Source organism: Dreissena polymorpha, chromosome 12 (genome assembly GCF_020536995.1).
Source record: "Dreissena polymorpha isolate Duluth1 chromosome 12, UMN_Dpol_1.0, whole genome shotgun sequence".
In the NCBI taxonomy this organism is placed as follows: Eukaryota; Metazoa; Mollusca; class Bivalvia; order Myida; family Dreissenidae; genus Dreissena; species Dreissena polymorpha.
In genome coordinates, this window is record NC_068366.1 from 17,284,004 (window position 1) to 17,298,328 (window position 14,325).

General features: G+C 33.6%; 1 protein-coding gene and 1 pseudogene across 1 annotated transcript; one reads left to right on the top strand and one right to left on the bottom strand.

The window, feature by feature from the left end:
• Positions 1-2,273: 2,273 nt before the first annotated feature.
• Positions 2,274-6,562, bottom strand: LOC127852401 (uncharacterized). Its single transcript, XM_052386355.1, has 5 exons — positions 6,436-6,562; positions 4,419-4,475; positions 3,343-3,566; positions 2,859-3,054; positions 2,274-2,404 (listed from the first exon to the last, which is right to left on the bottom strand). Exons 1-5 carry the CDS (start codon positions 6,503-6,505, stop codon positions 2,274-2,276), a joined length of 678 nt encoding a protein of 225 aa, XP_052242315.1. The 5' UTR covers positions 6,506-6,562.
• A 2,150-nt stretch (positions 6,563-8,712) lies between these two features.
• The window catches only part of LOC127852402 (uncharacterized protein DDB_G0271670-like), an 11,701-nt pseudogene continuing 6,088 nt past the window's right edge, over positions 8,713-14,325 (top strand).

A 14,325-nucleotide genomic window follows, 5' to 3' on the forward strand; every position in this document is an offset into this window, starting at 1 on the left:
AACTGTACGGAGTTGACCATCCACTATAATATATATATTATACAGACATGTTGCAACATATATTTGTGAATGATTTTTTTTCATTGGAATACCTTCGTTTTTAAAAAAAACAAAACACGCATAATGTCATTACATTAGTAACCACATTCTAAAGAAGTCAAGAGAAACGGACGATCAAATAAAATGATATCGTTTCAAAATACGGATATATCCAATGATTATATATATATATATATATATATATATATATATATATATATATATATATATATAAACCTGTATAAAAAGGAATATCATGTTGTACACTGGGGTTTGTTTTCGTATTAAATAAACATTCGTACACAGTATGCCCGTCATGAATGATTTAAGTGAACTATTACTTATTATGATAGATGATTTGTTCACCACAAATCACTTAAATATTTCTTTTCGCTATGGTACTCTTACATTGATTATCGTTAAAGGTTTATGTTCGTGAATCGATATAACTTAAATAAGCTGATTGCAACACATGTAGGATAATCAAGTTTCATATGTATCATTGAAAAAAACATGTTTATGAGTATCGTCTTATTCAATTCCTTCAAATTTTGACACATTTCATTAAATGAATATGTTCAAACATATGACACAAGCTGCACAATTTAATCTTTGATACTAATTAAGCCCAAGAAATCTGTGTGGCAAGATGATACGATTTAATAAAACATATATTCATATAATAGATAACAGTTTCAACAAGACCGCTAGTATTAAATTAATAATGAGTTTTATAAATATCATTCCTGGCGAGCAATATTTCCTTCTGCATGTTACTTATATTAAAATGTAAAGTTATAACATTATTTACTGTATCAACTAATTTTACCTGTGCAAACACTATTTAGGAACAACACGGCGGTATTCGTTGTTTGGTTTCTTGAAACGTAAATGATCGTCTGTGAAGGAATGCACTGGTAAGCATTCTCATGATGAGGTGATACGACTTAATACAAAAATATTTATTTAATATTATCACCGCGAGCATACGTATTTACTAAATTATGAGCTTTTTTATCATTATTGCTCCTTACAAGCTACATATCAGTGTGCATGAACCTCAAATTTAAATTTAGAAATATTACTTTTTTCTTATTATCAAAAACATTTACCTGTCCAGTTTCCTGAGCATGAAGATCTGTTCTCGTTGAATGAATAATCAGAAATTTTATGTAAAGGAAATCGGTCTTTGTCTGTGCAAAAGCTGTTTAAGGACAACACAGAGATATTTGTAGGTCGGTTTCTTGGAACGTAGACGATTGTCTGTGCAGGGTTGCATACTGGGGTATTATCATTCTCATCTCTGATAGTTATCAGAAGGTTTTGACGGGTCTGTTGATATGCGTCAGTGGCCTAGAAAGCATCGAAATACAATTGCAGTCCACGTTAGAACCACGTGTGAAACAGGACTGAATGATTGAAAGGCGTATTATTGTGCGAGCCGGATTATTGTGACGAGTCGGTTAAATGTGTCTAATCACTACAACAACTATCAATCAATTACAAGTGATTTGTCACGTATCTTGTTTTGTATATATTGAAGTTGTTATTCAATACATGCTTATATAACATTGAACATTATATTTGTATCGATAGTTAAGTTTGATAACCCATTAAATGCAACAATGCAAGTTCTTGTTTTTACTTCTTTACATCTAACTCTGGAAATTTCAAGAATGGCTGACCAATTTATAAAATACATTTTTTGCGACATCACGGTTGCGACAAATATCGTCTGTAAATTGTGCGTACGTTGCTACATTTAACGTCAGCTGTGCGACATTTAATGCCAAGTTAGACATTTGATGTCAGTGAGATATTTAAAGTTGATGTAACCAATTCAAGATGATTTACCAATCTTCGAATGACAATAACAAATTAACCATCAGAACAGTATTTCCATATGCCTAATAACTCCATTATGGGATAATTTAGTGTTGGTACGTACGATGAGCGGGATAACAGCAGTCACTGTTGAATCCAGCTGCGCTCTATACCATTGTGCTCTGAAGAAATAACTTGCGATGGTTTAATCATGATTTTGCTTTATTTTAAACCGGATGTTCTCAAACTAAATCTCTCTATCTTATTAAATGTGAAGTTATCTTTGATTGATACAAATTCATTGATTTATAAATTACAAATAAATTAACACTCGATTTTCGCGTTCCAATAATTCCTTAAGTACTTAAGTAATTGAAGACTTGTAAACCCCGATCTAGTGTGTATTTTACTTACGATATGAAAGCCTCGTTTGGTGTATCTACGTCCAATGGCTTGTTGATACGTAGCGTGAACAAATAAAGTCCAGTCCCATCGGTCGCATTCGACACCTCTTGATGTATGGCCACTAGATCCGAAGTTGCTGTTAATGTTAAGTATGATATAAACTGAAATATTTATGATTATGTAAATACATGTGTTTTTGTTCTTGCAATTCTTAATGGTTTCTGGTATAACAACTATTCTGACTAAAATAACTTTAATGTTTTAATGCGTTTCGTAGACAGTACAAGCTAAAGCGATTATATAGGGTTGTCTACAGTTTGCTTAACCTTAGCGTGACGCATAAACGTGTATACGTATGAAATAAAATTAATATTCAAAATCATAAGCATGTTTGCTTAATGCGAAATAGTTACGTTAGAGCTGAATAAACAAATAAATTAACAATATACGGAGAGTTATTATTGTTACAATGAGCTGGCATTATGTTTCAGGTTTTGCATCAAGCAAACTCTTAAAATGACTAAAGCCCAGTTCTCCGTTATGAAGCGTTCAATACAAATCAATAATGTAGGCCATGGGTAGCTTCTTACTTGACAGTTCGACTTTGCTGTCTGGATCAGCTACTGTGACCGTAAAGATTTCATATCCAACAGGACTTGCTTCCGATAATGTCGAATTCAAACTGACGCGACTGATAAACACAGGAGGATCGTTGATGTCTACTATTGTTAGTTTTATTGGTATCATCAATGTGGTTCCATCCGAGTAATTAGCAATCACATTCCCCTGCAATCATACTTGCATATTTTAGAAAAAAATCCATACGGAATTCTGTTAATGAATACACTGATTTCAGAAATTAATTCAATTAATTATGTATGCTTATAATCATAACAGCGTAACCATACTTTGAAACAGTATAAATACATTTCATAAGCGCAGGTTCGATGTTTAAGTTATTTTATTTTAAAATCACAATGGATTGTAGAGTTTAAATATTGTTCAATCATAACAATTATCATATAGGGTAAACGGAGATAAAATATTTCCTTTCATTTATGACATTATACTCACTGAAATCACATCGCTAACGTTGGATGTAAAGTAAGTGTGATTGAAATCAAGGGAAATGCTAGACGGTTGAACACTGACATGCATGACATATTCTTTCAATTGGTCAGTCAAAATAAGCACTGACAAATAACTCCAAAACGAACATGTCGACACATCTATTTCGACGACTCGGTATCCTGGAGAGCCAATATCACTTGAAATGTTTTTGTGAATTTCCGGACATGCTGAAATAAATGTAAAACATAAATACATGTTTATCATCCACTTGAACGTAAATCGTGTATAGTTAGTTTGTGAAAAGTGGATAGTAAAGATTTTAAAAACAATTGATTAAAAAAACACTATCAATAGTTTTGCGTTTATGTATATTTATAAAGTGGATACAAAAAACAAAAATATGAAGTGCTTGATAACACACTTGTGGAATTAGATTGGGTTAATCACGTTTTATACAACCCATATAGCATTCCATCATGTAGAGAAAACATTAACATCAAGAGATGTTTGGAAATCATTCGTGATGCCCCGTAAATTCCATTGACTCTTTTTATGAACTCAATGAATCGGTTCCCAACATAAATAAATCAACCCGCAATAAACATATAACGCTTTATACTGCTACCTATGTTGTACATTAAAATATCCAACATGGAGTTCGGTATCAAACTTCAGATGGTCTTGTATCGCTATTGAAACTCTGTCTAAGAGATTGCTAATGGGTATAAACAGTGCTTACTATGTCTTTTGTACCTATCCAATTTAGTGTTACACGCCCCTGTAACATTGACATTTCGACTGTTTTAACTCAAATTTTATAGAACCCTTCTCTCATCAAAATGACCCTATCAAATATTTGCATGGTTATGGTCAAAACGTTTTATGCATATCGCGCAGGAACAAATGGTCTACAGACCAACAAATACATATCGACCGACTGACGGAAAAATGCAAAACATTATTACCCCGCTTCTTAAAACTTTGATTGGGTTTGGTGGCATACTAATTTAACATGAAACTGAATGATATAATACTTTAATTGCAACTTTCGTTATCCTAACACTAAACTAAACGAATACCCTTATAACGAGTCCTCGGTGCAGTTGTTGTGTTACCAGCCGGTGCCAAACTGGATTCTGAAAAATTCGAAGCCTAATTATAGTAACAAAGCATGAGTATTCTTGTATGTGCTTTATAGTCTCATATCGTCATAGTAACAAACTATAAGTTAAGGTTTTCGTTTCATTCTAATAAGAATGCACCATTATACATACGAGTTTCCTTTCAAATTAAACAAATCATGAGGCTTAGATATCCAATCTTTAAATAGTTGAAATAACTTTTTCGAATATACAATGCTTGTTTGGGTGCAGTTTATATGTTCGCAATGTCATGTATTTAACATGCACACATCTTTTAAGTAAAGATCTACATCGCAACGCACATGTAACATATTGAAAGGTTTGATGTGTTTAGTAAATTGATCGTATTGGTTTATATTTTTCAAAATTGTATATTGATAAGTGTCTTCCGAATATGTTCATGTTTGTCGAGTTAGATAAAAGGCGGTGGTTGTCAAGGAAAATAAAATATTACAATATAATAGTGTCGTCATGTATACTCTCACTCTCCCTCATTTAACATGATGCAATTTAAAACCGTATTACTAAATCAATTCAAGTGTTATATGCAGCATATTAAAATTTACTACGCTTAAAATGAGTTCATGGCTATGCGTCAGTTTATATCTTGCTGAGTGGTCAAAGCGAGCTAGTGTTATTGAGTCTACATCCGGTGTCAGTCATCAAGCGGTTTGCGTTGTAAACGTTGAGCGCATCTCCAGTTTTTGCTTAATATTGATTATATTCGGTAAGGTTTCAAATACGTCACCAGGTCATCAGGTCTAATAAACAAAGCAATCGTGACACGATCGTTCTTGAATCTTTGTCAGAATCTATGGACACAATTAAAGAACAATGCCGATTCTTAACCCATTGATTTAAATGTAAGCATGATAATCTTAGAAAACACACACGCACGCACGCGCACACACACTTTTTACAAAATAGGACAACACATTTAAGAAAACGTTTTAATTTAATTTAAGTATATATTGGTAATGTAACTGTCTTTGTTTTGTAACAAAATCAGCGTTGATGGAATTGTGTATGCATGGGCGTAAACATAATTTTTCCGAGAACAGTTTATGTCGTACAACCTTTCCGTGTCCCTTACCAAAGATCGCAGACACATTTGATAGTTTCGTTTACAATTAACCATTATTTTTTCGAATATAAATTGAATTTCGCACATTGTTAAGTTACTGTTTAAGAATATGTTTTTTAATTAGTTGTTGGCTTCATTAATGATGTGATTATATTTGTTGCGTTTTATTTTCTGCTTCACATCACATAAGCTAATGCAGCGAATTTGATTTGCAGTGGGCATGCGTACATCGGGAGGTTGTTCAACGCAAAAGTGTTGACAAGGAATTATTGCCTATTGAAAACTCATCTCATTATTAATAAACCTTTTTAAAACGAAGCGGGTGGTCTCAATAATCTATGATCACGAATAACATGTACATGAATGATATTCTATTTGCGCTATTTCTAAAAATGGAGTTTTATTACGTTTCATCAGTTTAAAAAAATCTTATGTTTGATATGTTCAACGCTGTGTAATTACACGAAATTGGTGTCTCATCACCGGCAAGTATGCCATTGGATTGGATATGCTTACAGAAAAATTGAGTGAGCAGTTATTGATAAGTATGGAGAGGCCGCCGTGGCAAAGTGGGAACAGTGTCCGCTTAGGAACCGGGAGGTCATCGATTCGGTCCCCAGTGTGGGAGTGTGAGAGCGATCTTTAGATCACCACTAAGTTACCATGTACTAGCTTTATCTGAAAACGGAGTCGGTAGCATTTTCGATAAGCCTAAGACATTCAATTCAATCGTGCTTCAATACAAATGCTGAAGCTAAAATTAAAGATGGCAGACAATACATATATTCAAAAGTTTAAACGCACACAATTTCGTTTTAATTAAAAATTTTGTACACAGCCAAGCATGCACGAAATCAATAAAATACTCACGTGTTACGTTTGATTGAGCTAAACCCTCTGCGTTAAATAATAGGAATATCACAAACACAATTTTCAACATGTTTCTGTCAAGCTTGTCTACTCTCAATGCACACGTTAAATATCCTGGTTAATTCAGATCGTGTTTATCGCGCCTTTTCCTCATAAATAAGTGGCCGGAAACCATTTGTTTTGGATAAAAATTCGAAACCGGTAGTAAATACTGGACATGGGAACGTTAACTAAAGACGACACTTCAAACTTACAATTATTGATATCCGGATAATCGGATGTTGATTTATGTGACTGAGATACGTGTTATTGTGGGATTTATATTTGTTTATAGCTTGGATGAACTTGATTCGGAAATCCGTTGATTGCCGGTAGTACATATACGATATAAATTATTAATATTCCAGTAAGTGCAGATTTATGTGAAGCTTAGTAACCAATTTGATATCAGAGCCATACAAAATGGCGGTTGGGAAACAGTTCTAAAACACACTTTTAGTGGAAAATAATACCAGATTAAATCAGGTGCTTCTTAAATGTAGAGAAATTACAATCAAACCATTTTAACATAAGAAAAACATATAAAACAACCTTAAAATACATTACAATTAGTTGATTTCTTAACATACTTGATCGAAAGCATATTTTCTACGGGTTTACTTTTTCACAACTAAAGAAATCGATATGTTACAGTTTGAGATTTTAAAAGTGTATTAAATAATTCATTCGGGTTATTTAATAACATTGGCAGAGGTGTATCTATGGCGACATTGAACCATAATTTGGCAAGTGCTTCATCTTCGATGGTTTTCTTCCAATGAAGCTCAAATAGTTCATTGAATGTTTGGCTATGCTTCCATAAATCGGCGAATCAACACTTCAAATTGAAAGCGTCATTTGTCGTCTGTCAGTGCTACTTAATAGATCAGTTTAAAAGTATAGGGCTTGTTAATTGCTTGCAACAAACATAAAACTACATATTCACATTAAATGACAGATTTTAAAAATGTTCGCAATGCAATACCGATTGTACAGCGCACATGATCATATATAATAGGAGACTGTGTGAAAACTGTGTGAAAACATTCCCTCAGAACAATACAAAATTGCGAGGTTTTTCTAGCTATTGATAAAGAATAATATCAATGTTCATTCGTGAAAACATAACACTTGCATTATTCAGAAACCAAACAAATCCACGTGTTCATTGTTTACAAAAATTTAACAACATCTGATTAATAAATTCTTCTATTTGGCAATAGTGTAAGTTAATTAAAATGATTATTATAGACATGTGTGAGATCGTTCACTGTGCCTATTGCCCACTTGTCAAATAGACCGGTAGTCGTTACAACTCAGATCACTACCGAACGTTGAATTGTTGTGTTGTACTCTGGGCAAAGTTCGAGTGTTTTCTTAACAGATATAGAGCATTTCGAGCGATTTACTTTGCTTTGAAGAAGTTCTGCCCTTGAACTCGTGAACATATCGGAAATAAAATTTACTAAATGTATATACACTTTCATCAGACGACAGTTCGATGTTTATGAGGAGTGAACAATCATTAAACTCATTTATGGCAAACTCAAATTTAGCGGTGTGCCCTTTTGCGAACCAGCACAAACTCCTTCAATAGTATCATGCATACATTAAGGCCGCGTTTTGGGGAAACCGGCCTTAAAGCATGATAATAAAGTGTCGTCCCAGATTAGTCTGTACAGTCCGCAAAGGCATATCAGGAACTAAACTTTTCGTCTACACTTGATTTATATTTGTTAGAGGCTTTTTTAAACAAAAAAAATCATAAAAGCGGAAAGATGTGTCAATGAGGAGCATGTGCGCTCTGATGGAATTGCACAAAGTATTCATTCCTTAGTCACTGTCCTTTTGTGTTTCTTCGCTGTTATAGTTTGCCAGTTAAGCTCGTTTAGTTTGAGACAATTAGTTAATTTAAATATATTTCGCTACGGACGATTTCATTAAACTTTAATTTAAAGTATGTGAACGTTTTTGGAAAATACTTAGACAAGAGAGTTTCGTCTTTGTGAAAGTATTTGTACGTTTTAGCTTAATAGTTTTATGGTTTGAAATACTTTTATTTGAATCACTGGATTTGAATTCGGGACTTTAAGAACCAAACATTTACACGAGTCTTGTGCCCCTATCTGGCTTTTGAGTGTTTTCGTCTTTTTAAATATAAGGCAATTCTTTCATTCGATTTTGAATGCATTTGGTTTTAATTGTCATTTTGCCAAATCGTGCAAAAGAACATTAAACATGAGTGGAAAAAGGTGACCAGTATTGATCGTTTGGACGTTCGAATGTTGTGTATACTTCTTCCATTAACATTTAGTCTTATATATCTTTTCGTCGGGACAACTTGCGAAAAGCTCGCTAAACCTTTCACAGGTGTGTGCGTATATTCTCTCATCCGTCAACCCTATTTGTGCGGATTTCCATTCCAACATGTATCAATCAATCATAATCATTACTTATAATTTAAAAAAACATCACCATGTGGACATCGATGTTTACATATAAAGACCCGTATAAATAGCCAAAATACAGTTTGTTTTGATTTTAAATATGTAGTACATCCGACAACTGGACCCGTATTTTCTAAGTGACTTAGGGAACAAAGTAGCCAAATTTTTCATTGAGCCATAGTTTTTTACGGATTTCCCTTAAACTTTATGAAATGACTCAAGCCGTATTAATACAAATCCTTACCTTAGAAATACACCGTAGCTTATACGTTTAATCCTTAAAAGTTCAGCAACATATATACCTCTCTTTAAGCCTAATAAATGATCTTAAATGGCGTCGTGGCAGACAAGTGTTGGTGGTTTTCGTCAAATTTCTACCATGTGACATTGACATTTGAGCTGGGTACTCTAAATTCTTATTTATAGGCTTATTTATCTTCTACCAATGCACACGACAACCATTTGCATGCGTATGGTCAAATAGTTTTCTGCATATCGCGCGGAAACAAACGGTCTACTGTCACGTAATTACACGTTGTTCGTTGATAATACACAGTAACAACTAAAGTTCATTTCTGTTTTCATCGAGATTTATTTCTGTTAAATAATTTCTAACACAACGCTTCTAATGTTCATGAAGTACAATTTTACAGCGCGGCGGCCTATTGGCCGCCACGTCAAGAAAGCGTGACTACTCTACTCGATTGGCTCGAATGGGTCAAATGGCTTCTGGTCCTTTAAAATTACTCCGCTTTTATACCAATTTCGTTACGTACTCGCTTAATTCGTGACCCACGCCTGTCATCAAGTAATGGGCGAGTCACGATTCTTATATTTTTCTGTTCGTTACATATTACTGAAATATACCTATCGGAATGTCGCTTCTTCCCGCTTAATGTACCTACTAATTGTTTATATGCATTTTGCGAGTCACGATTCTTATATTTTCTGTTCGTTACATATTACTGAAATATATCTATTATCCTTTCATAAAATAAACTCATAATACTAAAATACATTGCATATACATTTTACTGAATTATACCCATTATAACCCGTTACATTACACAGCTTCCCCCTTATTTTAATTTTTTTAATATTTTATGATATTAAAAAAATCTTTTAAAATTTTTACTATTAAATTACTAATTTAATGAAGAAAGAAACTAGATTCATATAAACACACACAAATGATGGAGAATATGCGGATAACAATAAGATTTCCTTGACAAGCGTCTCTGCTGAAATAAATAACATTAGTAATTGTTATACAATTTAAATGTCAATCAAAATGTTGTGTAGAACATCATATGTTGATCGTTGGCCATCTGTACATCTAGTGTCGTCCATGTTGTCTTGAAGTTGTAGCTCGCGGCGAATACGATGTTTCATTGAAGTCATTGTCGCCGTCATGAAAATAGGCCGATTGTAGGTTCGTCCGTGGCGATTGGAATGCGTTTGTTGATTCAGCTCTGCTTTCCGATGTTTAACTTGCGTCGTCGATTGTCGTTTCCGTTGTATTCATCGTCTTTGTTGTTTTCGTTGTCGTTTGTACGTTTGTTGATGGTCCCAACGTCTTCGTTTCTCTCGGGACATTAAGATCTTCTATTGGCCATAATGCTCACGAGGTATTAACTATAGCAGTGTTCTCCTTGATGTCTTAGGTCTCGGAAGTATCATTCCAAATGCGTTATCTACGCACGTCAAACAGTTGAACGGCTGCATCTACTCTATAGTGTTTAACGTCACAAGTATTGTGTCCAGTGTTGTGTCACTTGTTGTCCTTCGAAAACTTCTGGCGTTGGGTCTTCTTTTAGCGATAGAACCAGGTATTCACTTTGAGAGTAAACGCCGTGATGTTCCATCCTGATCATGTTGTTTGTTTCTTCTATTCGTTGTGGAAGGCGTTGTCTCGCGAAGTCGCTCTTCTTCGGCGTTGTCTTCAAATCTCGATATTTTATCTGCGTCGTGGTGATACAAGTATCAGTTGTTCAAAATCATGGCAAACATTTATAAATATCCCCTTAGTTAGTGTTCAATATCGTCATGACAACTTACTGTGATATCTTATTTAAAAAAATATTTACAACGAAAAATATAAGTCAATTCCTCAAAACATACTTCGGATAAGTACATGACAGTTTGACATCTGACAAGCCATTTACTTAATATGACTTGTGTACCGCCTTAGGCATCATATGATTACTATTTCGACTATTTGGTATTTTGTCATTTTACGCACGTGCAGCCAGTAAATGTTTGACAGGCGTGCACCAGTTTATTGCCCTAGAGTATTTGGTAATGACAGACGTACCTGTTCATATCATTATTTCGTAAACCTCATCTTTACTTTCTAAAGTTTTGCCGTTGGGCATAGATGTATTGACATGTTTGACCTGTGCACTTGTAAAAATGCGCAAATATGACAAGGCAGACTTTTATATATATGCATTCATAATATAAGAACACGTATCGGTATACTTCAAAATTCAGGTCTTTGCTCCTAATCGAACTACTCAAATAATTCTTATGCGACATCGCATCTTCTGTCCATAGCGTAATTTGCTTCGATGGCACAGGGATAAATTCTCTAGCTCATGAGGACGCTAAGGTTATCAGAACCTCGGGCTCGGTATGTCCGAACGCTGATCAGTCAGCCGTGCTCATAAAATATAATTGTAACCCTTAAACAATTAATTAGAAATTTAATGCGTACATATCGTTATATTTTAACTGCGCTATACGCGTCAGATCGCATTAAATTCTTACTTAAAATTACTCAAGACCTTCAATATTACCGATATCCTACATATATTTGCATCAACACAATGACGTATATACATATTTACATACTATTTTTTTTTAGTGTCTGCCCTATTCATATTCGCAATTACCATTACTGTTCTTATTTCATATTTTCTTTCTTTTACAATTCGGAAAACTATTTTTAAATTTTCCAATAATTTTATTTATTCGTCCTCTTTAATTTTCTTTATCATTCTAATAAACAAAACCCGCCTTATTTTCTTTATTAAAATAATAAACAAAACTGTCTTAAATAATCTAAATTCCTAAGTTCTTAATTCTGCCAATGTAAAATACTAGATAAATTCTTTGAATATTTTTTATATTTGTTCCTTCTTCGAGTTTTTCTATTATATAAATAAATAAAATCATCCCCAAATTTTCTTTATTAAAATAATAAACAAAACTGTTTTAAATACTCTTATTTTTCCTCGTACATTTTAATTTAATGAAAATTTACAAACATTCCAACAATTTAAAATGTATTGGTATGCAAAAAAACACCATAAGTCCGTACATAATCCTATATTCTAACAACACCAAAAATATATAAAAAATCTTTAAATAATCTCTGTGTGTACACCTTTAATTTAATGATTTCCATAACTCATAAAAATAATGTAAAACTCAAATATCTCTTTTTATTCTCAATTCACCGCTATTTATAAAAATGTACCGATAAATGCAAAATTGGCATGATTTTGATATTTGCAAAATTTGTTCGTACATAATTGATTATCATCATTATTATTTTTAACATCTGACTACGTAAAATTCTTTAAAACAATTTTTAAAAATTTCGTTGTCATGACGCCTTTTACTTTTTATTTCTTACTTGATAAAATTTGAAATAAACCCCTGTTTGCCATATTTTAAGAAAACACTGACCGTTTTCCATGTCGCGTTGTTCTTTGTTCCGTTGTGGCCTGTGATTGCGTATAGTATTGTTTGTACTCCGTTTTCCATGTCGCGTTTTTTTTTTCCTGTTGGCCGTTAAAATGAGTGGCACTTCTGGTTGATCCTGGCACTGCGCACCATAAAATGTTCTGTGGTACGTAATTACACGTTGTTCGTTGATAATACACAGTAACAACTAAAGTTCATTTCTGTTTTCATCGAGATTTATTTCTGTTAAATAATTTCTAACACAACGCTTCTAATGTTCATGAAGTACAATTTTACAGCGCGGCGGCCTATTGGCCGCCACGTCAAGAAAGCGTGACTACTCTACTCGATTGGCTCGAATGGGTCAAATGGCTCCTGTTCCTTTAAAATTACTCCGCTTTTATACCAATTTCGTTACGTACTCGCCTAATTCGTGACCCACGCCTGTCATCAAGTAATGGGCGTCAAACGTTTGCATACCGGACTTTTACGCCTCTGTACTCGCGGGTCTCCATTTAATTTGACATCTCCAATTTGTATTGCTTAATGTACCTACTAATTGTTTATATGCATTTTGCGAGTCACGATTCTTATATTTTTCTGTTCGTTACATATTACTGAAATATACCTATCGGAATGTCGCTTCTTCCCGCTTAATGTACCTACTAATTGTTTATATGCATTTTGCGAGTCACGATTCTTATATTTTCTGTTCGTTACATATTACTGAAATATATCTATTATCCTTTCATAAAATAAACTCATAATAATAAAATTCATTGCATATACATTTTACTGAAATATACCCATTATAACCCGTTACATAACACTACGGGCCGACAACTACATATTGGCCGACGAATGTACAATACTTGTATTGCCAATATCGCTGTCCTTATATTGTTTATAGTATAAAGCAGCTGACACAAAACTAAACGAATACTCCGATTTCTTTGTGCAGTTGTGTTGCATGCATGTGCCAAACTGGATTCTGTAAAAGGAAACGCCTAAATCCAGTCAAAAAGCATCAAAAGTACACGTAATTTTTCAAGTGCCTTAAATTCTACGTATCGACATATAAGAGAACTATACGCGTTTCGTTTAATTTGAAATAACAATTACCATGACACAGATGTGTTCATACTGTTTTGATATTTTATGATCAAACAAATCAAGTGGCTTACCATCCCAGTCATCAAAGGTATGAAATAATTTGTTCGAATGTACCATACTTGTTTGAGTGCAGTTTTTATATTCTCAATACTTCGATTTAATTTATTTTACACACATGCCTCATCTAAGTAAAGATATACATCGCACCACAAATGTCACATACCAAAACTTTGCATGGTTTAGTACAATGGTATTGGTGAGGGTTTGCAAAAATTAAAATTGTACGTATTTAAACATTTGCAAAACTATTTGCGATTCATATATGTTAATGAGTATGAGTGTAGGCGGTGGTTGTCGTTCAATTAAAAACATACACTATAACAGCATCGTAATGTATATTGTAAACCAATAAACAGCATGTTTTACGAACTTTAACAGTATCACTTAAGCGATAAAAGCGTTTAATGCAGCATCTTTAAATCATAACGTTGAATACCTGACTACTCCGCGTTCTGCATTGACCGGACTGTAGTATTGGAGAATCACTTATTAAGATCTGGATTGTTCGGACTGTAGTATTGGAGAATCATTGATTAAGATC